Below are 27,541 nucleotides of genomic sequence, written 5' to 3' on the forward strand. Positions count from 1 at the left end.
TTACTAAGGGCCGGGGGGGAGGGGGATGAGGAGTTACTGTTTAACGCATGCAGAGTTTCAGTTTGGAATGATAAAAGAGTTGTGGAGATGGACAGCGGTGCTGGCTGCACAACAATGTGAAAGTACTTAATGCCACTGCACAGTTTTAACTGTATACTTAAAACCGGTTAAAATGGTTAAGTTTTATGTTATGTACATTTAACCACACACACACAAAAAGAAATTTCAACTGATTCCTCGCCTGAGTCACAAACATATTTATTTCACCAGCTACGTTAAATTTGGAGGTCCCTGAAAAGAAGGTCTGTATCACAATGTCATTAACACCAAAGGTTTTATTTAAGCACAGTACTCTCACCTGCCACTGAACCCTTACTACAGGCTTTTGAGAATTTAAAATCTGTACATTATGTACAAATTATAGATAATTTCTATCTATACAAATCACTAAAAAACTTGAAACAGTCTTACTCCAGTGAACTTTATCTAGCAATAATAGGATGAAGAGTTTTAAATGTTGCATTAAGAGCAAATGAAGTTAGTAGCAGTATAAGCCTTCTGTAATTTACACACTGCCAGTAAAAGGCATGGGAGAAAAGACTATATACTTAAAATATAGCTCACTTGGATGCTACCTCATGTGCAGTATCCCGATAAGCATGGCAGCCAAACTTGAGCTGAGTCTTCCCATAATACAGCAACGACTTAACCGAGAAAGTAAATCAGCAGGCAGACTTGGTAGAAAATATACAAGCTGGACCAAACGCTGCTGAGAGTCTGCTGGAAGAACCACCACAGTGCCTTCTTGTGGATCTAGTGGGGTAGGTAACACATATTAAAGTCAACTATAAAAGATATACAGAGATTAAATTAGTAAAGCAGATTGAGTGCTTGCTTACTTTTTACTGTATTAAACTGAATTTCAACTTACCATCTACATAAAAAAGTTTTATCATAAAGTATATGTAGGACTTAAACTATTTTCTAAAGTAAAACAATGAACATTATTAAAGATATATTTATTTAACACTGTAATAATTCCACAACATCCAAGTGTCAATGTCTGAAATAATAACTTTGATGGGGTAAAGGGATTGAACCAAAGTAAAACGGTAAAAAACAAGCGCTTTTGCTAAACAGTGACAATTACAATATCAACCTAATTTAAAGCAGAAGACATCTACATATAAGCAGTACTGAAAAAAAAAGACTTAAAAATATAACCCAAAAAGGATGGAAGCAAACCAAATGTCCATCATTTAATGAATGGGTAAATATAAGTGACAGATTCATAGAGTGGAATACTAGTACTCAGCAAAAAAAAAAAAAAAAAAAAGGTACAGATACATGCACACTAAATATGCATGTATACTGCCAACAGTACATTAAGTGAAAATAGCCAGATTCAAAAGGCTCTACATTATATAATTCCATTTATAACAAATGTCCAGAACAGGCAAATCCGTAGAGACAGGAAAGTAGATTGGTGGTTGCCAGGAGCTGGGGAAGGACTACTAATGGGTTTAATTTCTTTTTGGGGTGATAAAAATATTCTGGAATCAGACAGTGGTGACTGCACAACTTTGGGAATATGTTAAAAACACTGAAATATACATTGTAAAAGGACAAATTTTATGGTTTGTGAATTACATCTCAATAATAAATACATATTACATATATGTAATACCTCCCAATATGCTTTTATTGGTATTTTTGCTTAAAATATAAAATAGTTCCCAGGATGAATAAAAAAGTATAAATATATAGGAGTCATACAAAATATCCTTTATGATTAATTTGCTGCCAAAGCTTCAAAGGAATTTTTTTTAAATACCTGATCAGTTTTGAATTTGTAAACAGCATGTGGCTGAAAAGACAATTTAAGAATCCAAGAAGCATCTACAACCATTAACCTTCTAAAAGTATCCTAATAAAAAATACTTACTATTGAAAATGAATTTACTATTTGATATTTTGTTCTGGCACTTTAACCATGGTGTGAATCATTTATAATAATTCAAAGGAAAGGCAAACCTAAAGAGTTCCGCTTAGAAACTTCTTTCCCAGGGGTGCCTGGGTGGCTCAGTCCGTTAAGCAGCCGACTTCGGCTCAGGTCATGATCTCACAGCTTGTGTGTTTGAGCCCCACATGGCTCTGTACTGAAAGCTCAGAGCCTGGAGCCTGCTTCAGATTCTGTCTCCCTCTCTCTCTGCCCCACCCCCGCTCACACTCTGTCTCTCTCTCCTTCAAAAATAAACATTAAAAAAAATTTTTTTTTTTTAAAGAAACTTCTTTCCTAATGCAGGGTAGATCAATGGTTACCTACACAGTTAAACTCTTACCATAGATTCGGAGAGCAGAAGCTTGTAAACTTTTTAGTAATTCTTTATTTGCTCGTGCTGCTGCAGTATGGATGATATCAATAAGCTGTGTTGACAGCTCAGGATTTCGGGAGCCAAGATGAGCAAGCTGCAATGGTAAACCAGCCAGCCAACGGGATAACACCTTACTACGATATCTAAGAAACACCAAGGAAGAACAAAATAAAGTATAAAGACAAGAGAAATAAGTTTAAACAAACAAAAAAAATTTTTAACTTAAATATACCACAGAGTGACATTATTATCTACCAAGAACACATGTACTCATTTAAACATTTTAGAGTTTATAAGACCAGAAGCATCATTTATTCAGCTGTAGCATTTTCCAAGGTTTTAACCACTCACTTAAAAAGAGCATGCAATTTGGGGCACTATCTAAATTGCATGTTTATCTTCAAAAACAGACACTACTACTGCTCTTTGGGTTCTATTTATCCTTACAGTATTAGCTGTTATACTAACTCAATAATGCATTCAATGTAGGGTGCTCTCACACTAAATGGTTTCAAACCTGTGTTATTTTAGTTCTTCAGTATACAGTTGACCTTTGAACAATATGGTTTTGAACTGCGTGGGTCTGCTTACATGCAGGTTTTTTTCAATAAATATACTGGAAATTTTTTTGCAAAAACCTCACAAACTGCACACCCTAGAAACACTGAAAGCATTAAGCTAGGTATTATTGTAAGAATGCAATATATAATATATATAACATACAAAATATGTTTATCAACTTATCGGTAAGACTTCTAATCAACAGTAGGCTATTAGTAGTTAAGTTCTGAGGGAGTCAAAAGTTACATACAGTTTTTCAACTGTAATGGGGAGGGGGGGTCAGTGTCCCTAATCCCCACACTGTTCAAGGATCAACTGTACTTATACTTGCTAAAGCTCCAATGTCTCTTCACTCAGGCAATGGCAATCACTTTTGCTGTACCCCAAGAGCTTAGTGAATTAAGCATGACCTTTGCTGTCAGACCTAAACTTAAGTCTCAGCTCTGTTCCCCATTAATTATAGGACACTCACCAACTTATTAAACTAAGCTTCAGTTTCCTCCTACAAAACGAAAGTAACAGTATCTACACCTCAAAGTAGGAATATGAGATTTAGATAAATTATGAAAAGCACCCAGCTTCTACTAAAGACTCAAATATGTTTCAACTACCTACATATGCTCAGGTATCCCCAAACCTTATCTTCTACCTAAACACATCTTCCTGACTTCCAAACTATATCTCAAATTCACCGTATCAAAAAATTAATTCCTTAATTCTACTCTTTGTGTTATCCATCTCAATTGATAGCACCAAACTAAGCCGGAAACTTTTTCATCTTCTATCGTCTTCATTCTTACACCATATGCCCCAATATGCCACTAATAGCTAATAGTTCAACCTCCATAGTTTTTACAGAAAGCAAAAGAAAAAGTTGAGGCTGCTATAGGTTACTCCAACTGACCTTAAGTTGTAAGTGGACAAGTGGAAATATAAGCTCAAAGAGGCTTTTATCTGCTGGTGGTGCACATAAAGATTACTGGCACTACTATGCATGTTTCTATATACAATTTTATATCTTTTCTTATATGCAGCCAAACAAAATAAAAAGAATGAACATCTCCAAAGATTTTTACCACTCTAGTATCTTAAGTAGACTACAAAATAACTCCACCAAAAAAGAAAGGTAAAATAAATGAAACCTTACCTGACTCTGTAAGATCTCAGTTCTTCTTTTTGATAGATTTTACTGAAAAACTTTAGTAACAAAGTTCGAACTGGAAGGAGGAGGCCTCTCTGCTGATACAATGTATAAACTGCCTTGATGAGAGACTCTGTAGCCTCTAAATACAAAAACAACTGTATATTAATCAAAAATGTTTCTTCACCAGCTCCCAAATTCCTCTAAAAGCACAGAAGCACTTTACTTTGTTCCTATGACAAAGCAGATCTTAGTCACAAACTGATACTACCACTGAAGTCCAATAGTAATGAGTTAATATAAAAGTCAGACTGCAACCTGAGACTACAGTGTAATTTTTGTAAGGGACAACAAACCTATGTAATGATGACAAAAACCAAGATATTAGAAAGATGAATAAGATGGGAACCAAACAGGAAAGCTTTGTTTTTGAATGAAAAGAATTCGTAAATCACACTAAAAATAGACTTTATGTGACATAACTTCAGGCTAACAGAAAGGTAGAGACAGGCAAGATTCAACACATTCTATATGGATAAAAGGGGAAAGTGCTCAATTTCTAATCAAACTAGACCAGAAAAGTGTATTTCTTTATCATTAGGCTCAATAGCATTCTGAAGTAATACCTACCTCCTTTTACTCAAGTCTGTAATCTACTAGAAATTTAATCATATTGCTTCACAGTGGACCTACTCACCTGAGAAAGAGATGCGCTGAGTATTAACCATTTCAGTGTTCAAGCAGATAGTCCATTTATAATTATACAAGCTAACTTTTAAGGTTTGAATGTAATTAACTTGTCTACATAAAATGTGTGAAAGTCATCAATTCAAAGCTAGACCCTAATAGCATGCATAAGAGCTCCTCTCTTAAATAAGGACAAAGCAAGAACACCTACCTCTGTTAGGTTGTATCTGCATTAATCTCCATGATACTCCAAGCAATCTGTTTAGCTGCTTACTATTTAGCCTAAAGCCATCTTCAAGGGTCTTTGTCACAAATTTTCTTATCATTTCTATCCAGTTGGAATCCTTCTGTAAAGTTGAGGCATTTGCCAAGGAGACCATGATATCAGACAGCGTTAAATTCAGTAAGAGATGATCTACATTATTGGAGAGAATTGTGCAATGCTTGATGCTAAAAACAAACAAAGACAAATACATCTATAACATGTTATATCTACCACGCCTGCTTCACTTAGAATACTTAAAAATAATCTATCAATGGGTCAAAAAATATTTCCTTCTAAAATAAATTGCCAAGACAGGTATGGAGGCAAGGTTTAGGCCACTGTTTTGTAAGTAAACCATTCCTTATAGAATTAAGGTTGTTAATAAGACACGAATTACAATGTATCCTGCTCAGTTAATTACCCAAGTTACTCTTTACACAAAAGGTCAAGGTCTTTGTAACAATGCTTGGTAATCCTAAATGCAATTTGGAGATAAGACTTGAGAACCTCAACATGCTTGAAGATTTTTTAAAGCAGATACTTGTATTTGGATGTAGGTCACGGCAGATCCTGACTCTGCTTCTACCTCATCAACATAATCACTAATTTCTCCTGGCCACCATTTCCGTATGTGTGACAGAAGGAGACTGGTCCAGATAAGCAATGTTCTAAAACAACGTATATGATACACATATGAAAATCATTTTTCCCAGCCAAATAAAACATTTCTTTCAGACTGTGAAAGAAATTTCAAAAAAGATATCTCAAATACAGTACTTCAAAAAGAAAACTTGTGACTTAGACTATAAATCCCTATTTCAGAATATGGTATATTCAACAGCAGGCCCTATTTATTTCATGTTTAGAAAAATGTAAAGTTAATTAAAGTAAAAAATCTCTCTGGGGTGCCTGGGTGGCTCAGTAGGTTAAGTGTCTGACTTCAGCTTAGGTCATGATCTCGCGGTTCATGGGTTCAAGCCCTGCATCGGGCTCTGTGCTGACAGCTCAGAGCCTGGATCCTGCTTCTGATTCTGCGTGTGTCTGTCTGTCTGTCTGTCTGTCTCTCTCTCTCTCTCTCTCTCTGCCCCTCCCCCACTCGTGCTCTGTCTCTGTCTCAGAAATAAACAAACACTTAAAAAAATTAAAAAAAAAAGAAATCTGGTGCTATTAGAGCATCAAATGTAGGGTTAGGAATGACAAATGAGCTGGAAAGGTAAAATGGAACCACATTACAGAGTCTGGGAGGCTAAGGGCACTAAAATTAATTATGCAAGCATGACTGAAAACTTATTTCAGATGGGCGATTCTGTGGATGGAAAAGGAAAAATGAGAGTTACAAAACTATACACAGGGGCGCCTGGGTGGCTGTCAGTTCAGCATCTTACTCTTGATTTTGGCTCAGGTCATGATCTCACACTTCATGAGATGGAGCCTTGTGTCAGGCTCTGTGCTGACGGCACAGAGTCTGCTTGAGATTCTCTCCCTCTCTCTCTGCCCCTCTCCTGGGTGCATGTGCACGTGCTGTCTCTCAAAATAAATAAACATTAAAAAAAAATAAACATTTTAAAAAACTATAAACAAAGAAGCAACTGTATGGCTCTTGTAGCAATCTAGGCAAGAGATGACAAGTGCAAGAACCAGGGTCAATGCTGGGTATAGACTGGGAGAAGGCAGGACATTTAGAAAGAATAAAAATTAGCTGGATTTGAAGTCTGAAGTATATATATGTGTGTGAGTTTGGGACAGTGGGATTTGGAGGAGTCAGAAGTTCCAGCATTGGTGACTGGATAAATGAAGTAGCAGAGATCCAGAAAATAAATATTACTTTTGATTATGTTGGGCTTGCAGTGTTTCTGGTATAAATCCAGGCAGAGATGGCCAACAGACAGCTCAATGTACAAGTTTGACAACAGAGAGAAAAGTCCAAACTATTTAACAGATTACTCACATAACCACTCCTAGGTGCAAAAGAAGATGAGAAATCTAGTTTTTATTTTGCACGGTCATATTCCTCAACACTGGAAATTAAGAAAGGAATGAGAACTGGGACAGACAACTAGCAGTCTGTACCACAAACCCAAAATTTCTACAAGGTTTTTCGCCAAACGGCCCAGTGCCCAAAACCAAGGCACATTTTAACATTAATTAGACCACTCAAAACTCAACTGCCACATTTCTTCACAAGTAGAGCTTTCCAAGATCTACCATAAGTTTATCTCAAGCAGCATAATTTATTACTGTCTGGAAGGTCTCAATGGACACTGCAAATTTGGGAAAATTCATTCTGCTCCTCCAATAATTTATACAAATTTTTAAGAGTAAATATACCAACCATCAATTCTATGAGGGAGGCAGACCACTGGGGATACTCCAATTTTCAATAATGATAAATGTAGGTAATCCCCTTCCTGAAAACAACTTTAAAACTAGATGAAATTTTTTAAAAACCTCAAAAGCAGGGGCACCTGGATGGCTCAGTTAAGTGCCCAACTCCTGATACTGGCTCACATTGTGATCTCGTGGTCATGGAATCGAACCCAGTGTCGGGCTCCATGCTGACAGCACAGAGCCTGCTTGGGATTCTCTCTCTCTCTCTCTCTCTCTCTCTCTCTCTGCCCCTCTCTCCCACTTGTACTCTCTCTCTCTCTCTCAAAATAAATAAACATTAAAAAAACTCAAAAGCTCAAGAGCTAAGATAATAAACATTTACTGGGCCCAAAAACCTAGGAAAAAAGCAAGATACTAGCACTCAAGGCTCTGTCCTTAGGGCAGCTGCCAATTCCAAAGAAAAAACTGCAAAACTGAAGTAACCTTTTAGTGGCCTCACAGGGAAAAGTCAAAGCCCAGGGCCTGCCAAACACCGGAACTTTCACGTTATCCAGGGTAAAGGTAAACCAGAAATAAAAACAGCTCTTAGATAAAACGTAATCCCAATTTTGCTTTCTACCACTGGTTTGAGTAACAATTCTTCCCAATTAGCTCTACAGAGTCAACACAATTCAAATCAAAATCCCAGCAAGCTACTTGTAGTTATCAATAAATTGATTCCGAAGTTTATATAGAAAGGCAAAAGACCTAAAACACCCAAGATAGAAGTAGAACAAAGCTGGAGGACTTATTCTACCCAATTTCAAGAGTTACCATATACAACTACAGTAACAAAGACAGCATGGAATTGGTGAAAGAACAGACACACGTAGGTTAATGGAACAAAGAGCTCCAAAATAGACCCGTAAAAATATAATCAACTCATCTCTGACAAAAGACCAAAAGCAACTCAGTGGAGAATGAAGTCTTTTCAACAAAAGGTGCTAGGAGCAAATGGACAAAAATTCTACAAATGAAAAACAAAAATTCAATGTATTTGTGTCTGAGCTCAGTTGAACAAAACTGAAGAATTAAAAGCTAGAACATAGGAGATTTAAGGAAAGAAAGAAAGAAAAAGAAAGAAGAAAGATGCAGTAAGTAAATCTAACATGTTAACATGTTTAATCAGTCTTTACAGGAGAGAAATGTGACTGCAATTTTTTTTAAGATAATGAAAATTTATCAGATCTGTTTAAAGATATTCCAATCAAGATTTAAGATCTCAGATTTAAGTTCACTGAATCCCAAGGAGAATAAAAAAAAAAAATAAAAAACAAAAACCCCACCTGGATACATCATTGTGAAACTGCAAAAAACAAAAAGAAAATTCATGGGGAGTGTGAATAGGAAGCTTTTAAAGTAACAACAGTTAGACTCATAGCTGACTTCTCAACAGAAAATGAAAATCTGCAGACAGTAAAGTGTTATTGTCAGTGTGCTTAAAGAAAACTGCCAAACCCAGAGTACTATGCTCTGCTCAAACACTCTTTAGAAATGAAAAATATGTATATATATTTTTTAGACAAAACAATTAAGCAAAAATAACCTCCAGCAGATTCTGAATGGTCCCAGATAGATGGAAACAGACATATGAAAAAATGAGCATAAACATAGGAAATACATGGACAGAACTTAGGTGATGGATACAAGTTCTCCAAAATACTGATTTTGGTTTGAAACAAGCTCAAATTTTATCACTGGCATAAATACGGTCAGCCGTTTTCTTGGAATTGATAGGCTCTTTGTTCATTTTGAGAAAATAACTGCCAAATATCCAAGTCTGAATCCACAGTTCGTTTGGTAGTCATTCTTTCAAGTTAAAATTATGTCCATCACAGAAAAATACTCCCAAGTAGAATAATCACAAAAGTGTACTTCCTTGAGACAACCATCATCCCATGGTATGCATTCAAATTACTTTACACACACTTTGTCACACTGAATATAAAAAAAATGTGTTCTCAAGGGTCATGACTTAACAAAATTAGTAGTTTTTACTGCTTCATTAAGGACATTTTTAAGTGAGTGTATGGTGGTGAAGAATACGATGTTTTACTAGTACAGTTGGTGCCATTGCCCTAGTTCATGCTAAGACACCGGCAGTCCTATCCACCACTGCTTTTGTACCATCAGTGCAAATGTCAGAACAATCAAAAAGGCAAACAATGTCTTAATGATATAATTGTGAAAATAGTTCTGGCCTTGGAGACCCCAGAGATCACAGACTACACTTTGAGAACCGCTGTCTTAGATAACTGACATAAGAGTAAGCCAGCTAACTATAACAAACTGTCTCACAATAGTAACTATGATCTACTGTTTATAGGATATCCCCGTAAGCTTCTTTCCCACTCCCAACCTAATTTGTTATCTTAAGGTTCTCCCAAAGTAGTATCTGCCCCTAAAAATTTCAGATTCTGGATATTCAATGGGAGTCCTTATTTAAACTATTTAGAAGGGGTACCTGGGTGGCTCAGTCAGTTAAGCATCTGACTTCAGTTGGGTTCTTGATCTTGCAGTTCTGAGTTTGCGCCACACATCAGGCTCTGCACTGTCAGTGCAGAGCCTGCTTGGGATTCTGTCTCCCTCTCTCTCTTCCCCTATACCGCTTGCTCTCTATCTCTCACAAAATAAATAAAGATGAACTTAAAAAAACAAACAAGCTAGTTAGGAAAACTTTCTACATATAATACATCCAATAAACTTCCTTTTTACCAAATAAACTTTATACTCTTCCAAACATCTTTTCTTTTGGCCTTAACAGGCATTGCTACTCAATTTTAATTATAGGAAGCTCAGATTTCTTCTACACATGTAACTGCAAGTCAATTTCCTTTTGAATTCTGCTTCTTTAAGTACTCAATTCCTGTTGCACTCTTTCTCTGGGCTCTATTCTGTCTTCAGGGTCCCACAAATAAATTTATTTGCCAGTAACTTTTTCTAAAATTTAATCATTCATATACAGTCTGAACTAGTATTTATTATGTTTCTTTAACATAGCTCACTTTTTTAAAACAAATAAGGGCTCCTGGGTGGCTCAGTAGGTTAAGCATCCAACTCTTGATTTCGGCTCAGGTCATGATCTCATGGTTCAGGAGTTCAAGTCCCGTGTCGGGCTCTGTGTTGACAGTGTGGAGACTGCTTGGGATTCCCTCTCTCTCCCTCTATGCCCCCCCCTCAAAAATAAATAAAATTTAAACAAAAAAAAAAAAAAAAGGAGAAAGGAAAAAGTACACCTATTAAAAAAAATAAAATTTCTAAAAAAACTTTGTCACTGCCATAAGCAGAAAATCAATCTTTTTCTAATACCCTTTGCACTAAATTCCCAACAACCAAACCACCACTTAATGACAACTTGCCAAATCAAAGCTCTCCATTCCCACTCAAAAAAGAAACTAATTTTCCCAGCATACTAGAAAATCATCCCAACTAGTGGATGACTCCAGTCAGCTTGCTCTCACAAGCCGATTCATACACCAAAGGCAAGACTTTAGCTGTTGTGAACAGAAAGATTTGGAGTCCCAAGTAAAAGAAAGACACAGTTTTCAGGACACAAGAGAAGTCATTTAGGCCCCAGTTAGTTTCTGTGATCTATGCCCCACTGGTTCTACTAAGCCTAAGGACACTTTTTACAAAACTTCCTAGCAGAAGTACAAAGAAATGCAAAAACTTTAGTAGTTAAGGATTTTAAGGGAACAAAAGGAATGCAAAAACAATCTAAGTATGTCTGTGCAAATTTATGCCTGCCTGTACATGCGATGACAAAGCCCCCCTTTCTGAATATTCATCCTAAACCCCAAATAAAAAGAACCTGCTCACCCATATTCAGGGAGTCATGGATTTGGAAGCTATTCCCCATGATCTCCTTATTTGTAGCAAATGGTTTTCTTTGTGTGACCACTGCATCTCTAGAACTCACCAACGAATGAACTCATGTTAGTTCAGTTATAGTATCTGTTCCCAGTACATGTTAGAATTACCTTGTTAAAGACCATCACCACGTAGGTTCATACATTCTGAGCAAAAAAAGTTTTCTTACAGATGACTACAATGCATTTTTAAATGTCAGTATTTTCAATGACAAAATTATATCCTTTGATATACAGGAAAGAACTGAAAGCAGGAACTCAAATGGATATTTGAAGACCAATGTTTACAACAGCATCATTCCCAGTAACCAAAAGGTGGAAACCAACCAAATGTGCATTGACAGATGAATGGATAAACAAAATATGGTATATAAATACAGTGGAGTATTATTTAGCCTTAAAAAGGAAGGAAAACATGGAAGCAACCAAGAGATCCTTCAGGAAGTAGGCGAGTGCATACATAAACTGTGACCTACCCATACAATGAAACATTACTTAGCACTTAAGAGAGCTATCAGGGTGCCTGGGTGGCTCATCGAGCATCTGACTCAGGTCAAGATCTCGCAGGTTCGTGGGGCTGACAGCCTGGAGCCTGCTTAAGATTCTGCATCTCCCTCTCTCTCTGCCCCACCCCTCACTTGTGCATGCTCACACACTCTCTCAAAAATAAACCAACATAAAAAGAGCTATCAAGTCATGAAAAAAACATGGGGAGGGATGAATAGGCAGAGAACAGGATTTTCAGGGCAGTGAAACTATCCTGTATGATACCAACAAGGCAGATACACATCATTTTACATTTGTCAAAACTCACAGAATGTGTAATACCACCAGGGAACCCTAAGGTAAACGACAGATATGAGATGTGTCCATGCAGGTACATAGATTCTAACAAATGTAAAACTATGGTGCAGGATAGAAGAAAGGCTATACATTTCTGGGAGGAGTACAGGACAGTTCTGTATGTACTTTCTGTTCAATTTTACTTTGAAACTAAAACTGCTCCAAAAAATGAAACCTATTTAAAAAAACAAGAAATGAAATGCTGGTACATGCTACAATACGGATGAACCTTGAAGACATTTTCCTAAGTGAAATTACACCAGACACAAAAGGAAAAGTATTTTATGATTCTACTTCTATGAGATACCTAGAAGAGTCAAATTAGAGATAAAAAATAGAGCAGTGGTTCCCAAGAGCTGGTGGTAGGGGACAATGGTGAGTTATTTTGTAACCGATACACTTTCAAGTTGGGAAAATGAAAATATTTCTGGAAATGGATGATAGTGATGGTTGTAAACAATGTAAATATACTTAATACTACTGAACCAAACACATACAAGTGATTAAGTTAAAAAGATAAAGGGGCACCTGGGAGGCTCAGTCAGGTAAGCGTCCATCTTTGGCTCAGGTCATGACCTCATGATTCATGAAATCAAGCCTCACAAGGGCCTCTGTGCTGATAGCACAGAGGCTGCTTGGGATTCTCTACCTTCTTCTCTCCCTGCCCCTCTCTGACTTGCACGCGCGCTTGTCTCTCTCAAAATAAACATTTTCTTAAAAAGCTCAAATTTCATGTTATGTATATTTTACCACAATAAAAATCAATACTATCCTTTGTATTTGAACCAAAGATGAACAAATTTAGACATCAGGTAAAAAATTAACTGAGGTTATATGAATAAGAATGAAGACCACTGGCCAAAGCCAACATTGTCCCCCCAACTTTAACTTTTGTTGCCCTCCACAGGTTATCTAAGTATTCAATGCAGCTCCTTATGGAAGAGCAGCCCAAAATCCCTAAAAATGAATCCCTAGGGAATCTTGTAAAAAATAAGCCAGTTATATTGCCAATCTATTTTTGCTAAAAATCCCACAACTGCAAAGTTGTCTGGGAAAATGGCAGTACTAGTAGGAGGACCCTAAGCTTGCCTCCTCCCACGGATACAACTAGATAACACCCGTATCAGTGTAAATTACCTAGGAAACCATCCAGAAACTGGCAGAACAAATTCCACAACTAAAGGCAGGGAAGGGGACATATTAAAGAAGGTAGGAAGGGCAAAGACAGTCTGGAAGCAAAATGGACCATGGCTATTTGACACGATGGAGAGGGAGATGATGGCATAGAGAAGGGCAGAAAACAGACTTCACATAGGGGAGCCCTTGAACAGGGAGGATGAATCCCTGGAATATTTGCTTTTGAAAATGAGAGGGGCTGAATTTTGTAGTTCTCAAAAACCAGCGGGACTTAAAGCCTGAAATTTTAAAAATCGGCAGACTTGGCTCTGAGAAAGCCCAGAAGACATTAGGAAGCAGAGTTCCCACAATTAGAGCAGGACAAACAGCCTGTGCAAATACAGCATAGTATCAGCAACTGGAAAACTCAAGGCAGACAAGAGGGAAAGTGATTTGCGATTTGCTCATCTCAAAGCATGGCCCAGAGAGGCAGAGGTCACAGGGAGACCCCTCCAGGAACAAAGGACCTGGCAAGGGTCATTTTCCTCTTCTCCCTTCAGCATAAATAGCCACCAACAGGAAGCAGCCCCGTGCTACCACTCCTAACCTAACTTGCCAAGCCTCCTTACATCCCACCCCTGCCAAAATATCCCACACCCTCCACCATACCCAACACCCCCCAACCCATGACAATTCAGCAGATATGCCCTTCCCAGTCACATGCAGGCCTGAGTCCTAGCGCTGCAGGCCCCTCCCCAAGAAACCCAGCACAAACTCTGCCAATGCCACATCTCCTGACACTCATATTTTCAGGACCTCAGTTCTGGCAGCAGTAGTGGCAGGTCTCCTTTCATAAGCAGACCACTACACCCCTTATTAAAATGTGTTCCACCTGGGGGCACCTAGGTGGCTCAGCCAGCTGTGCATCCAACTTTGGCTCAGGTCATGATCTCATAGTTCATGTATTCAAGCCCCATGTCAGGCTCTTGCTAACAGCTCAGAGTCTGGAGCCTGCTTCGGATTCTGTGTCTCCCTCTCTCTCTGTCCCTAACTCACCCCCCGCCCCCCGCCAAACAAATAAACATTTAAACAAATAAACAGTGCCCCACCCCTGCCAAGGATCAAACATTGTACACAATGAGCAAAGAGAGCTTCTGTAAACTACACTAAAGGAAAAAGAGGCCAAGACACAAATGGAGAGCACACACAAAACACATAGGAGACACTCTCTTGAAGCATCAGGCCTTGGGAAACAGGACACTGCATTGCCAGGCACTACAGGGCCTCTTCTTTAAGAGACTATTATTGTTAAGAGCAAAAGAAACAGCTGACTTCCCTAACACACAAAAACAGACACAGGAAGTCAGGCAAAATGAGGAGACAGAGAAACATCTCCCAAATGAAAGACCAGGATCAAACCACAGCAAGAGACCAAAGTGAAAATAAGTAATATGCCTGATAGAGAATTTAAGATACAGGAGAGGGGTACCCGGGTGGCTCAGTTGGTTAAGCATCTGACACTTGATCTCAGCTCGGGCCTTGATCTCAAGGTCCTGAGTTCACGCCCCATGTTGAGCTCTGCACTGAAAACGAAGCTTACTTAAAAAAAAAAAAAAAAAAAAGACATTGGATTGGAGAAAAGAATGGAGAACATCAGTAAGACTGTCAAAGAATAAAAAGAACTAATCAGAGATCAAGAACACAGAAAATGAAATTTAAGATACACTGGATGGAATAAATATCAGGCTAGACAAAGCAAAGAATGAATTAATGACCTGGAAGACAGTAATGGAAGGTAACCAAGCTGAGCAAATAAGAGGAAAGAAACTTATGCAAACTGAGAATAGTCTTAGGGTACTCAGTGACTCCATCCAGCATAGTAACAATCTGCATTACAGGGATCTCAGAAGAGGAGATAAGAGGGAAGAAAATTTATTTGAAGAAATAATACCTGAAAACTTCCCTAGTCTAGGGAAGGAACAGAGATCCAGACTCAGGAAAAAGAGACCCTCCCCCAACTCCCAATTCAAACCATGGCCATCCACACCAACAAACATAGTAATTACAATGGCAAAAAGTAGTGATAAAGAAAAAATTTTTAAAGGACGATGAGAAAGTAAGACAGTTACATACAAGTGAAACCCTACAGGGATATCAGTGGATTTTTCAGCAGAAACTTTGCAGGCCAGAAAGGAGTACAGCAGGATATATTCAACATGCTGAAAGGGAAAAATCTGTGGCCAAGAATATCCAGAATAGAAGGAGAGATAAAAGAGTTTCTCAGACAAAAACTAAAGGAGCGCATGACCACTAAACCAGCTCTACAAGAAATATTTAAAGGGGACTCTGAATGAAAAGGAAGACCAGAAGTGAGAGTACAAAAAGTAAAAAACACATAAGCAATAAGAATAAATGTATTTGTAAATATTCAGTTAAGGGGATTCATAAAATAGAAGGATGTAAAATATGAAACCATATACGTAAAACATGGGAGGGAGAGGAGTAAATAACAGTATAAACTTAAATGATCACCAACTTAATATAGACTGCTATATGCATGTAGAAGATGTTATGTGCACACCTAATGATAACCACATATCAAACATCAGTAATAGATATGCAAAGAATAAAGAGAAAAGAATCCAAGTATATCACTAGAGAAAGCAAACTATGAAAGAGAGCAAGAGAAGAGAAAGGATCAGAGAAAATCTACAGAAACAACCATAAAACAAGTAACAAAATGGCAGTAAATACATATCTATTCAATATTTACTTTGAATGTAAATGGACTAAATGATCCAATCAAAAGACACAGGGTGACAGAGTGGATTAAAAAAACAAGACCCATCTATATGCTGCCTACAAAAGACTCGTTTCCGACCTAACAACATGTGCAGATTGAAAGTGAGGGGATGAAAAAATATTTATCATGCAAATGGATGTTAAAAGAAAACCAAGGCGGCAATACTTATACTGGACAAAATAGACTTTAAAAAGACTTGTTATAGACTATAACAAAAGACAAAAAGGGGCACTATGTAATAATAAAGGGGGCATTCCAAACAAGAGGATATAAAAATTGTAAGTACTTGCACATCCAACATGGGAGCACCCAAATACAAAACACAGTTAATAACAACCATAAAAGAAATAACTGATAGTAATACAATAATAATAGGGGACTTTAAAAGTCCACTTATATCAATGGACAGGTCATCCAAACAGAAAATCAACAAAGAAATAGTGCCTTTGAATGAAATCCTGGACCACATGGATTTAACATATTCAGAACATTCTATCTTAAAACAGCAGAGTACAAATTCTTTTCAAGTGCACACAGAACATTTTCCAGAATAGATCACATATTAGGCCACAAAACAAGTCTCAACAAATTAAAAAAAAAAAAATCAATGTTCTATATACATCTTTTCTGACCACAATGCCATCAAACTACAACTAAATCACAAGAAAAAAATCTGAAAAGAGCACAAATACATGGAGGTTAAGTTAAATAACATGCTATTAAACAATGAACGGGTCAACCAAGAAATCAGAGAACATCAAAAATTACATGAAAATGAAAACACAACAGTCCAAAATCTTTGGGCTGTACCAAAGTGGTTTAAGAAAGAAGTTTATATAGGGGTGCCCAGGTGGCTCAGTTGGTTAAGCATCTGACTTGGGCTCAGGTCATAATCATGTGGATCGTGAGTTCAAGCCCCACATTGGGCTCTGCACTGACAGCTCAGAGCCTGGAGCCTGCTTCGTGTGTTGCCCTCTCTCTCTGCCCCTTCCCCCACTCATATTCTCTCTCTCTCTCTCTCTCTCTCTCTCAAAAAATTAACAAGCATTAAAATAAATTTTTTTCAAATGGTTTAAAAAAATTTTAAGAAAGAAGTTTATAGTAACACAGGCCTACCTCAAGAAGAAAAACCTCAAGGGGCGCCTGGGTGGCTCAGTCGGTTAAGCGTCCGACTTCGGCTCAGGTCATGATCCCATCGTTCGTGGGTTCGAGCCCTGCATTGGGCTCTGAGCTGACAGCAGGGAGCCTGAAGCCTGCTTCTGATTCTGTGTCTCCCTCTCTCTCTGCCCCTCCCCTGCTCATGCTGTCTGTCTCTCTCAAAAATAAATAAATGTAAAAAATAAAAAAAGAAAAACCTCAAATAAGCAAACTAACCTTACACCTAAAGAAGCCACAAAAAAAAAACAAAACCCAAAGCCATCAAAAGGAAAAAAATAATAAAGATTAGAGCAGAAATAAATGATACAGAAATTTAGAAAAAATAATTGAACATATCAATGAAACCAGAAACTGGTTCTTCTAACAAATCAACAAAAACTGATAAACCTCTAGCAAGACTCAACAAAAAACTAAATAAAGAAAAATTTAAAAATAAATACATAAGACAAGGAGAGAAAGACCCAAATACAATTAATGAAAAAGGAGAAATAATAACCAACACCCTAGAAATACAAACAACTGTAACAGGATATTATGAAAATATCTATGCCAACAAATTGGACAACTTGGAAGAAATGGATAAATTCCTAGAAACATAACCTACCAAAACTAAAGCAGGAAGAAATAGAAAATCTGATCACATCAATTACCAACAATGAAATTGAATCAGTAATCAAAAAACTCCCAATAAACAAAAGTCCAGAACCAGACGGCTTCACAGGCAAATTCTAGCAAACATTTGAAGAAGAGTTAATACTCCTTCTCCAACTATTACAAAAAATAAAAAAGGTAAACTTCCAAAATTCATTCAATGAGGCCAATTACCACCCTGATACCAAAACCAGATAAAGACACAAAAAAGAGAACTATAGGCCATTATCTCTTACAGATGCAAATATCCTCAACAAAATATTAGCAAACCAAATCCAACAATATATTAAAAAAGCATATACTATGATCAAGTGGGATTTACTTCTAGGATGCAAAGGTGGTTTAATATTTGCAAAACAGTCAGGGCGCCTGGGTGGCTCAGTTGGTTTCAGTGTCAGACTTCAGCTCAGGTCGTATCTCCCAGTTCACGGGTTCGAACCTGCTTTGGATTTTGTGTCTCCCTCTCTCTGTCCCTCCCCCACTCAGTCTCTATCTCAAAAATAAACATCAAATAATAATATTCGCAAAACAATCAATGTGATACATTACATCAGTAAGAAAAAGAATACAAACCATATAGATGATGCATTCTGTCCCACAGATGCAAAAAAGCATTTGACAAAGTACAGCATCCATTCATGATAAAAACCCTTTGCAGAGTAGGTCTAGAAGGAACATAGCTCAATATAATAAAACCCACAGCCAACATCTTACTCAGTGGTGAAAAACAGAGCTTTTCCCTTGAGGTCAGGAACAAGACAAGGACGTCCATTCTCACCACGTTTATTCAACATAATGTTGGAAGTCCCAGCAATTAGACAACATAAAGAAATAAAAGGCATCCAAATTGGTAAGGAAGAAGTAAAACTCTATTTACAGATAACAGGAGACTATACACAGAAAACCCAAAATTTTCACCAAAATACTAGAACTGATAAATGAATTCAGTAACGTCACAGGATACAAAATCAATGTACAAAAATCTGTTGCATTCTTATACACTAATAATGAAACAAGCAAAAAGTGAAATTAAGACAACAATCCCATTTACAAATGCACCAAAAACAATAAAAGATCTAGGAATAAACTTAACCAGAGGTTAACAACCTGCACTCTGAAAAATTCTTAAAAACTGATGAAAGAAAATGAAGATGACACAAACAAATGGAAAAACATTCCATGCTCATGGGTTGGAAGAATAAATATTGTTAAAATGTCTATATTACCCAAAATCAATCTATACATTTAATGCAACCCCTATCAAAATGCCAACAGCATTTTTCACAGAACAATCCTAAAATGTGTATAGAACCACAAAAGCCCTCAATAGCCAAATCAATCATGAAAAAGGAAAACAAAACTGGAGGTATCACAATTCCAGATTTCAAGTTATATTACAAAGCGGTGGCAATTAAAACATATGCTACTGGCATAGACATGTAGATCAGACGGGGTAGGATAGAAAGTCCAGAAATAAACCTACTATTATATGGTCAATTAATCTTGGACAAAGGAGAAATGAATATACAATGGAAAAATGTCTCAACAAATGGTGTTGGGAAAACTGGACAGCTACACACAAAAAAGAATGAAAATGGACCACTTTCTCATACCATATACAAAAACAAATTCAAAATGTATTCAAGACCTAAATGTGAGACCTCAAACCATAAAAATCCTTGACAAGAGCACAGGCAGTAATCTGACACTGGCCATAGCAACATTTTTCTAGATAGGTCTCCTGAGGCAAGGGAAATAAAAACAAAAGTAAACTACTAGGACTTCATCAAAATAAAAGACTTCTGCACAGAGAGGAAACAATCCTCAAAACTAAATAATACCACCCTACAGAATGGGAGAAAATATTTGCAAATGACATATCCAATAAAGGGTTAGTAGCTAAAATATATAAAAGACTGACACAACCCAATGCCTAAAAAACAAATAATCCAATTTAAAACAAGAATACGTGAACTGACATTTCTCCAAAGACGACATACAGATGGCCAATGGCCAACAGACACATGAAAAGATGCTCAACATCACTCGTGATCAAGGAAACGCAAATCAAAACTACAATGTGGTATCACTTCCCACCTGTCAGAATGGCTAAAATCAAAAACAGAAGACACAAGTGCTGCAAGGATGTGAAGAAAAAGGAACACTCATGCACTGCTGATGGGAATGCAAACTGGTATAGCCATTGTGGAAAACAGCATGGAGGTTCCTCAAAAAATTAAAAACAGGAGTGCCTGGGTGGGCTCAGTCAGTGTCAGACTCTTGATCTCAGCTCAGGTCTTGATCTTGGGGTTGTGAGTTCAAGCCCCACGTTGGGCTCCACATTGGGTGTGAAGCCTACTTAAAAACAAAAGTTAAAAATAGAACTACCCTATGATCCAAGAATCACACTACTGGGTATCTACCCAAAAATACAAAAACATTAATTCAAAGGGATACACGTACACATATGTTTATTGCAGCATTACTTATAATAGCCATACTATGGAAGCAGTCCAAGTATCCATCAAAAGATGAATGGATAAAGAAGGTACTGAAGGTACTGCATATGTTTGTACACACACACACACACACACACACACACAAATATTTAGCCATAAAAAAGAATGAAATCTTGCCATTTGCAACAACATGGTTGGACCTGAAGAGGATAGTGCTAAGCGAAATAGGTCAGAGAAAGACAAATACCATATGATTTCACTCAAATGTGGAAACTTACGAGAAATTCAAAAAACAAAAAAGAACAAAAAAAAAAAAAAGGGAGGGAGAGAAAAACCAAGAAACAGACTCTTAACTATAGAGAACAAACGGACGGTTCCCAGTGGGGAGTTGGGTAGAGGGATGGGTTAAATAGGGGATGGGGATTAAAGAGTACACTTACTGTAATGAAATAAAATTCAATTTAATTTTCAAAATTCCACATGGGGGCACCTGGGTAGCTCAGTCGGTGAAGCGTACGACTTCAACACAGGGCATGATCTCACAGTTCATGAGTTCAAGCCCCGCATCGGGCTCCAGTTCAGAGCCCGGAGCTTGCTTCAGATCCTGTGTCTCCCTCTCTCTCTGCCCCTCCCCTGCTCGCGCTCTATCTCTGTCTCTCTAGACGTTACAATTTTTTTTTTAATAAAATAAAATCTTTTAAAAAAATTCCACAATTTCATTACCTCAACATCTTCATAAAGTTAACTCCTTTTTACCTTTTATATCTTGGTACAAATCACTTCATCAGGGCAGCCTTCCCTACAACTCTATTCCCTCTTAAAAGATCAGGACAGGCTCCTTATTATATACTCTCATATTACCCTAAACTGTTCCTTAACTTTATCACAGTTGGTCACAGATTAAACAATCAGAAACATCTCCCCCATTAGCTTGTACTCCAAAGCATCACCCCTTTACCTCAAAATGCTCAGCACACAGTACAGTAACTGCCTTCCACATGTTAAGTGTTCAATAAATGTTTTGAATAATGACAGCACACCCATACACTCTTGGATAATTTACTTGCATTTAATGGTCTACTAAATGCCAAACTTCCTAACCACTACTTAATCTCATTTTGATGAAAATTATGTATGGAAGCTCTTATCAAGAAAAATACACACACATAAAACTCTTCAAGAGTTCTAGGACTTTCTGAAGCTTATCCATGGACCAGATTTAAAAGTTTTGCTCTAATAAAAAATCATGTTTGTTGAGGGATACGAGGTGGGGAACCTAATACCTTACTCAAGAAAGTAGCTACCTATTTGACTGTCCCCTCCAACTCCAGAAACTCACTAAATGAATCTTCCAAAGACGTAGTTCTGATCCAACCAAAAGTCTTCATTTATCTTTCAGCTTTGACCCTTTGGCACTGAATTTCACAGACAAAGAACGTCTCTCAGCATCAAGGCTGGTAAACAGCAGAAATCAGATTTGACCCAGATCTGTCCCATGCTCTCCATTACCTAATCCTATGGTTTTCTTACATGCTACCTCTTCTAGTTAGTATAATCTCTCATCCCTTGCTTCATTTATGCCTGCTAAAGTGATATCCATGCTCAAATACTACTCTTCAATATAGCTTTATCTGTTCATCCCATCAAGGATCTTTCTCTTCCTATAAATTCCTATAGCACTTGTTAATTATACAATTCTAATAACCCTTAAATAAACTGCCTTCTGCTACATACAATTCAATTTTCCTCCTGCCAGTTACTGGACTATTGTTTTTAAGCTTCAAACCCACCCTTCTATACTCTGCTTTGTCATCCTACAGCTGGGACTCTAGGCCACATTTTTCCTTTGCAGCTGGCTTCTCGTTAAGCTCTGCCAATGAAGGGGTCCTAGTGAGACTAGAAAGCTGTAGGAGAAAGATAGGATACTGTCCTTTGTTTGCTTCCCAGTCCTGTTTTTGCTTCCTTTTGCTGCCAATTCAACTCAACAACTCTTCCTCAGGCCAGAAGCAGTTTATTCTAGTAGCCACAGTTGAATCCAGTTTGCAGTTTTTGTGACACAAAACCAGCATCATCACGACCCGAAGAAGCACCAGCCAGCCAAAATTCCCTTAGCAAAGTTTTGAGCCCCAGCTCGAGGCCCCTCTTCAGATCTCAAAAACATTCATGCCCACTAAGGAAAAACCACTTTCCCAGGGGTCAGAGTTTTGGTGCCACAAAGCATTTCCTCCAAGCTTCTTGCTCTCTTCTTTCTCCCACTTCTAGAGACAGTACCTACTTTCCTGAGTGGCTATCTCCATATTATGTTTCCTTTTGCCTTTTCGGTTCTTTGGGGCACCTGGGTAGCTCAGTCAGTTGAATGTCCAACTTCGGCTCAGGTCACAATCGCACGGTTTCTGAGTTTGAGCCCCACAGCAGTCTCACTGCTGTCAGCACAGAGCCCCCTTTGGATCCTCTGCACCCCCCTGCCCCTCCCCTGTTTGAGTGCACTAAATAAATTTTTTTTTTTTAATGCTGTTAAAATCACTAGGGTGGTTTCTGTCTCCTAACTCTTCCCTGACATATTTTTACCAATTTTGTATTTTGACTGATTTAAACAACTTTATGAATTGCTTAGAACAAGAAAACATCTGATGATCTCTATTATGATACTTTTATAGTAAGCAACCAAAATATTTAATGAAGAAATGAAAACCTTATCGGCCTCCAACAGCCTTGTCACTTCTAAGCATATCCTCTAAACCCTGCTCAAAGAGCCTCATTGATTCTCCAGGTAGTTTCTTCCCTTTGACAAATGTAACAATCATCTGACAGACTAAGACCCCTTCAGGCATTTACTCATTTGAGGAACTGCCACTTTTAGCGTTCTAGCTTGCACCTGCTTCTCAAATTTTATTAGATAACTTGTTTCTACACTTACTTGCTCTCACTTGAGGTGAACATTTTGAACCGTTTTCAGGCTTACAATTTTAAATTCCATCTTCTAATCCATAAATTCTGGTTTAGAAAGTTATTTCTCTCCAATTATCCTTCTTCCTGATACTGATAATAGTTTCATTACCAGTTTCCTCATATATAAATGACACAACTACATGACCTTTAAGATACTTTCTTGCTTAGGGATTACATAGTACCTCTTTCCCAAATAAATCAGCCCAACAAATTTTATTATATTCTTATTTATATAACTTGATACTCTGTGAAAAGAATTCATTTTAGATTTTTAAACATTAAAAGAAACGGAAGTCGGGGCGCCTGGGTGGCGCAGTCGGTTAAGCGTCCGACTTCAGCCAGGTCACGATCTCGCGGTCCGTGAGTTCGAACCCGGCGTCAGGCTCTGGGCTGATGGCTCGGAGCCTGGAGCCTGTTTCCGATTCTGTCTCCCTCTCTCTCTGCCCCTCCCCCGTTCATGCTCTGTCTCTCTCTGTCCCAAAAATAAATAAAAAACGTTGAAAAAAAAAAATTTTTTTTTTAAATAAAAAAAAAAAAAAAAAAGAAACGGAAGTCTCAAGGCTTAAAGTGACTTACTTGTTCAAGATCAGCCATACTACGGCTACTTTTACTTTTATCTCACAAAATTTAGATACAAACCCCTCACAGTTTAGAACGTTTCAGTTTAAGGCTAATTATCTTCTGGTAATTTCAGGTTAAAAACTTTTTCAAGTCTATACAGTGGAAGGAATCACAATACCTTTTATTTGTCTCTTTCCTTTTGTGCTTGGTTATTTCTTTTAAGGCATACGGAAAATGACTCATAAAATGGTGTTTGAAATCAATAAGATAATTCTTTCGAAGCCACGACTCCTATTAAAATAAATAAAAATTAGAAAATCTACAAGAAACAATTTAAAATAACCAATAAAACTTTAAGCAGAAATGTGACCACTTATTAATATTCAACTATATATTTACCATTATAATACATCTTTTGCTTATGACAGAAGATACAAATAAATTTTAAAATCAAAATAAATTAGAGCACCCAAATGTCACCCATAGATCTTTCTGGTGTTTAATAATTATCATTACTTGTATTTTATTTACTGTTTAAAAGAAAAAGGGAGAAAGTAAGAAGAAAATTCTGAATTTGAACCACTAGTGCAATATTTGTAAAATATACCAGAAAGTCTTTGTACTAGTGTTCCGTTACACAATAACTCTACTTCCCAGCAATTCTATTATTTCCCATTAAAAATATTTGTCAAAAAGCAATGCAATTCTCTAAAGTTCTTGCAGTACTCATGAATCTTTCTCTCCTACCTGAAACACTTTTTCCAAATTACAACACTCTTATTTTCTCCTATCCAGAGAACCAACCATTCCATTTTTCCAGGGACTAAAAGGTTTCTTGGGATATAGGACTAGCTGGTTACCCTACAGCTCCTTAGTATCCTTTACCGTATTCTTCTCTTTGTGCTAATTTATCACTGTATACTCAACATGTCTTCTTGAACTTCTAACAGACATGTTAAATTTAACATGAATAAACTGATCTCCCCACCGGCAGTCACACTGTCATTTGGATCATAACGCAGGCACCATTCTTGCTCCTCTTTCCTTCACTATACACATCAGCAGTCCCACTGACTTTATCAGAACCCAGCTGCTTCTCATCACTTCAACTCTAGCTACCATTCTATTCTAATCCACCACTCTTACCAAGATTACTGCAATAGCCTCCCAACTGGTCTCCCTACTTTTCCTCTTGCCCTTCTCAAAAGTCAATTCTCTACATAGTAGCCAGGGGGTTCTTTTTATTTTTTTAAAGAAACGTTTATTTTTGAGAGAGAGAAAGAGAGACAGAATGCAAGCAGGGCAGGGCCAGAGAGAGAGGGAGACACAGAATCCGAAGCAGGCTCGAGGCTCTGAGCTGTCAGCACAGAGCCTGATGTGGGGCTCGAACCCACAGACTGCAAGAACATGACCTGAGCTGAAGTCGGATGCTTAAGCAACTGAGCCTCCCAGGCGCCCCTAGGGTGACCTTTTAAAGCATAAACCATACTTCCAAATAACACAGGAAAGAAGAAAGGGAATAAGTATGTATGTAGGGCAGGACTGGTCATTCATAGGAAAGATGGTGTGAGTTTGGGTTCCACAGTTTTGCTAGACCTGGATGCTGATCACAGAGAAGTTCACTAGTGTTCTATGTACCAATTCGTCATATTAAAGTTAAATAAACATAATTCAGATCATGCCACTTCCCTGTTGAAAATTCTCCAATGTCTTCTCACCACATTTGGGTTAAAATCCAAACTTCTTACCATGGACAATAGGGTGCTACATGATCTGGCCACTGTCACTTTTTTCCCTTATCTTCTACCATTCTCTTAGTACCTCACTTGCACAGGCTTTCTTGCCATTCCTCAAATATGCCAAATTTGTTCTCACTTCAGGGGCTTTGCACTTGCTGTTCCCTATGCCTGGAAGGTTCTTCCCACAGGTCTAAGACTTGCTCCTTTAACTATTCATTGACATTTAAAAGCCATGAAAGCGTTTCCTGACCATCTATTTAGAATAGCTCCCCCTTGAGGCACCTGGGTGGCCCAGTTCGTTAAGCCTCTGACTCTTGATTTCAGCTCAGGTCATCTCACAGTTCATGAGTTTGCCCCGCATTGGGCTCTATACTGACAGTGCATAGCCTTGGGATTCTTTCTTTCTCTCACTCTCAAATAAATAACCTTAATAATAATAATAATAATAATAATAATAATAATAATAATACAGCTCCCACTCACTCTGTTCCAGCACATGTTCTCTTTACCCTGCTTTACTTTCATCTTTCTTCTTAGTATTGACATTATATATTTGTTTACCATCCACCAAAAGTTAAGTACTGGAGGGCAAGCAACCTTGTCAGTCATGTTCATCTCTATATTCCCCAAGCCTAGAACACCCGAGACTGTACAGCAACATTACTCAACAGACCTTTCTGCAGTGATGGAATTATTACTCATCTGTGTTTTCTAATACCACAGCCACTAGCCACATGTAGCTATTGAGCTCTTGAAATGCGGCAGTGTGACTAAGGAACTGAATCTTAATTAACTTAAACAGCCATATTTATAGATGTTCAACAAATCCTGATGCATAATTGCATTACGTTGTACAAATTCCAATCCTCATGGCAAAAAAGACGTGGGCAATGAAGTATATAAACTAAAAATAGCAAGCATTAAAATACAAAGCTAAGGGGCACCTGGGTGGCTCAGTTGGTTGAACATCCAATTTGTGATTTCGGCTCAAGACACGATCTCACAGTCAAGCCCCATGTCAGGCTCCTTGCTGAGCATGGAGTCTGATTGGGATTCTCTCTCTCCCTCTCACTCTGCCCTTTCCCTGCTCATGCACGTGTGTACACTGTCTCTAAATAAATAAACTTTAATAAATAATAAAACCTGGATTAAAATGAAGTTTCTCAACTATGCAGCAAATAAATACATTTAGCAAAACCTAAAAGCAAGCAAGTGTCCCAAGGCTGCACCTAATCTAGATGCCAATTTATCAATAGAAGCCCTATACATTTTTTCTGTTAATTTTTTTTTAATGTTTATTTATTTTTGAGTGAGAGAGTCAGAGTGTGAGTGGGGGAGGGGCAGAGAGACAGGAAGACACAGAATCCGAAGCAGGCTCCTGGCTCTGAGCTGTCAGCACAGAGCCCGACGTGGGGCTCAAACCCACGAATCATGAGATCATGACCTGAGCCAAAGAAGGATCCTCAACCAACTGAGCCACCCAGGTGCCCTCTCTCCCCCGCCTTTTCTTTAATTTTATAGAGCGAGCCAGTGCACGCACAAGCAGGGTAGAAGGGCAGAGGGAAAGATAAAGAATCTTAAGCAGGCTCCACGCTCAACATGGAGCCCAATGCGGGGTTCAATCTCATGACCCTAGGATCATGACCTGAGCCGAAATCAAGAGTCAGATGCTAAACCAACTGAACCACCCAGGTGCTCCAGAAGACCTTCACATTTTCTGAGAGAAAAGAGCTACAATTTAGGTTGTGGGACACAATTTGCATTTAAGACCAAGGAATGCCACTTCATTCCTCTTTTAAAGTTTGAGCTGTTATAGGTCATCCAGTATCTTAACTACTAAGCTATAACTGAAGATGAGTGAGACAAACATAATGGTAACAAAAAATAAATTAACGCATTTTAATGTCACCTTGTACAGCTCACATACATATTCATGCTTTGTTCTAAAATAATGAATCTTGGGGTGCCTGGAATCGCTCAGTTAAGCTCTGACTTCA

The 27,541-nt window shown here is 37.9% G+C and overlaps 1 protein-coding gene across 1 annotated transcript in view; it reads right to left on the reverse strand.

Moving 5' to 3' along the window:
• The window catches only part of TEX10 (testis expressed 10), a 61,302-nt gene that overhangs the window by 23,478 nt on the left and 10,283 nt on the right, over positions 1 to 27,541 (reverse strand). Inside the window, exons 5-9 of the mRNA XM_060609190.3 lie at positions 23,984 to 24,096; positions 4,976 to 5,214; positions 4,084 to 4,219; positions 2,343 to 2,518; positions 636 to 813 (exon numbers count right to left, since the gene is read on the reverse strand). Coding sequence (XP_060465173.1) covers positions 636 to 813; positions 2,343 to 2,518; positions 4,084 to 4,219; positions 4,976 to 5,214; positions 23,984 to 24,096 — 842 coding nt within the window. The remainder of the gene's footprint in view (positions 1 to 635; positions 814 to 2,342; positions 2,519 to 4,083; positions 4,220 to 4,975; positions 5,215 to 23,983; positions 24,097 to 27,541) is intronic.

This window comes from Panthera onca, chromosome D4 (genome assembly GCF_046562875.1).
Source record: "Panthera onca isolate mPanOnc1 chromosome D4, mPanOnc1 haplotype 2, whole genome shotgun sequence".
Classification (NCBI taxonomy): domain Eukaryota; kingdom Metazoa; phylum Chordata; class Mammalia; order Carnivora; family Felidae; genus Panthera; species Panthera onca.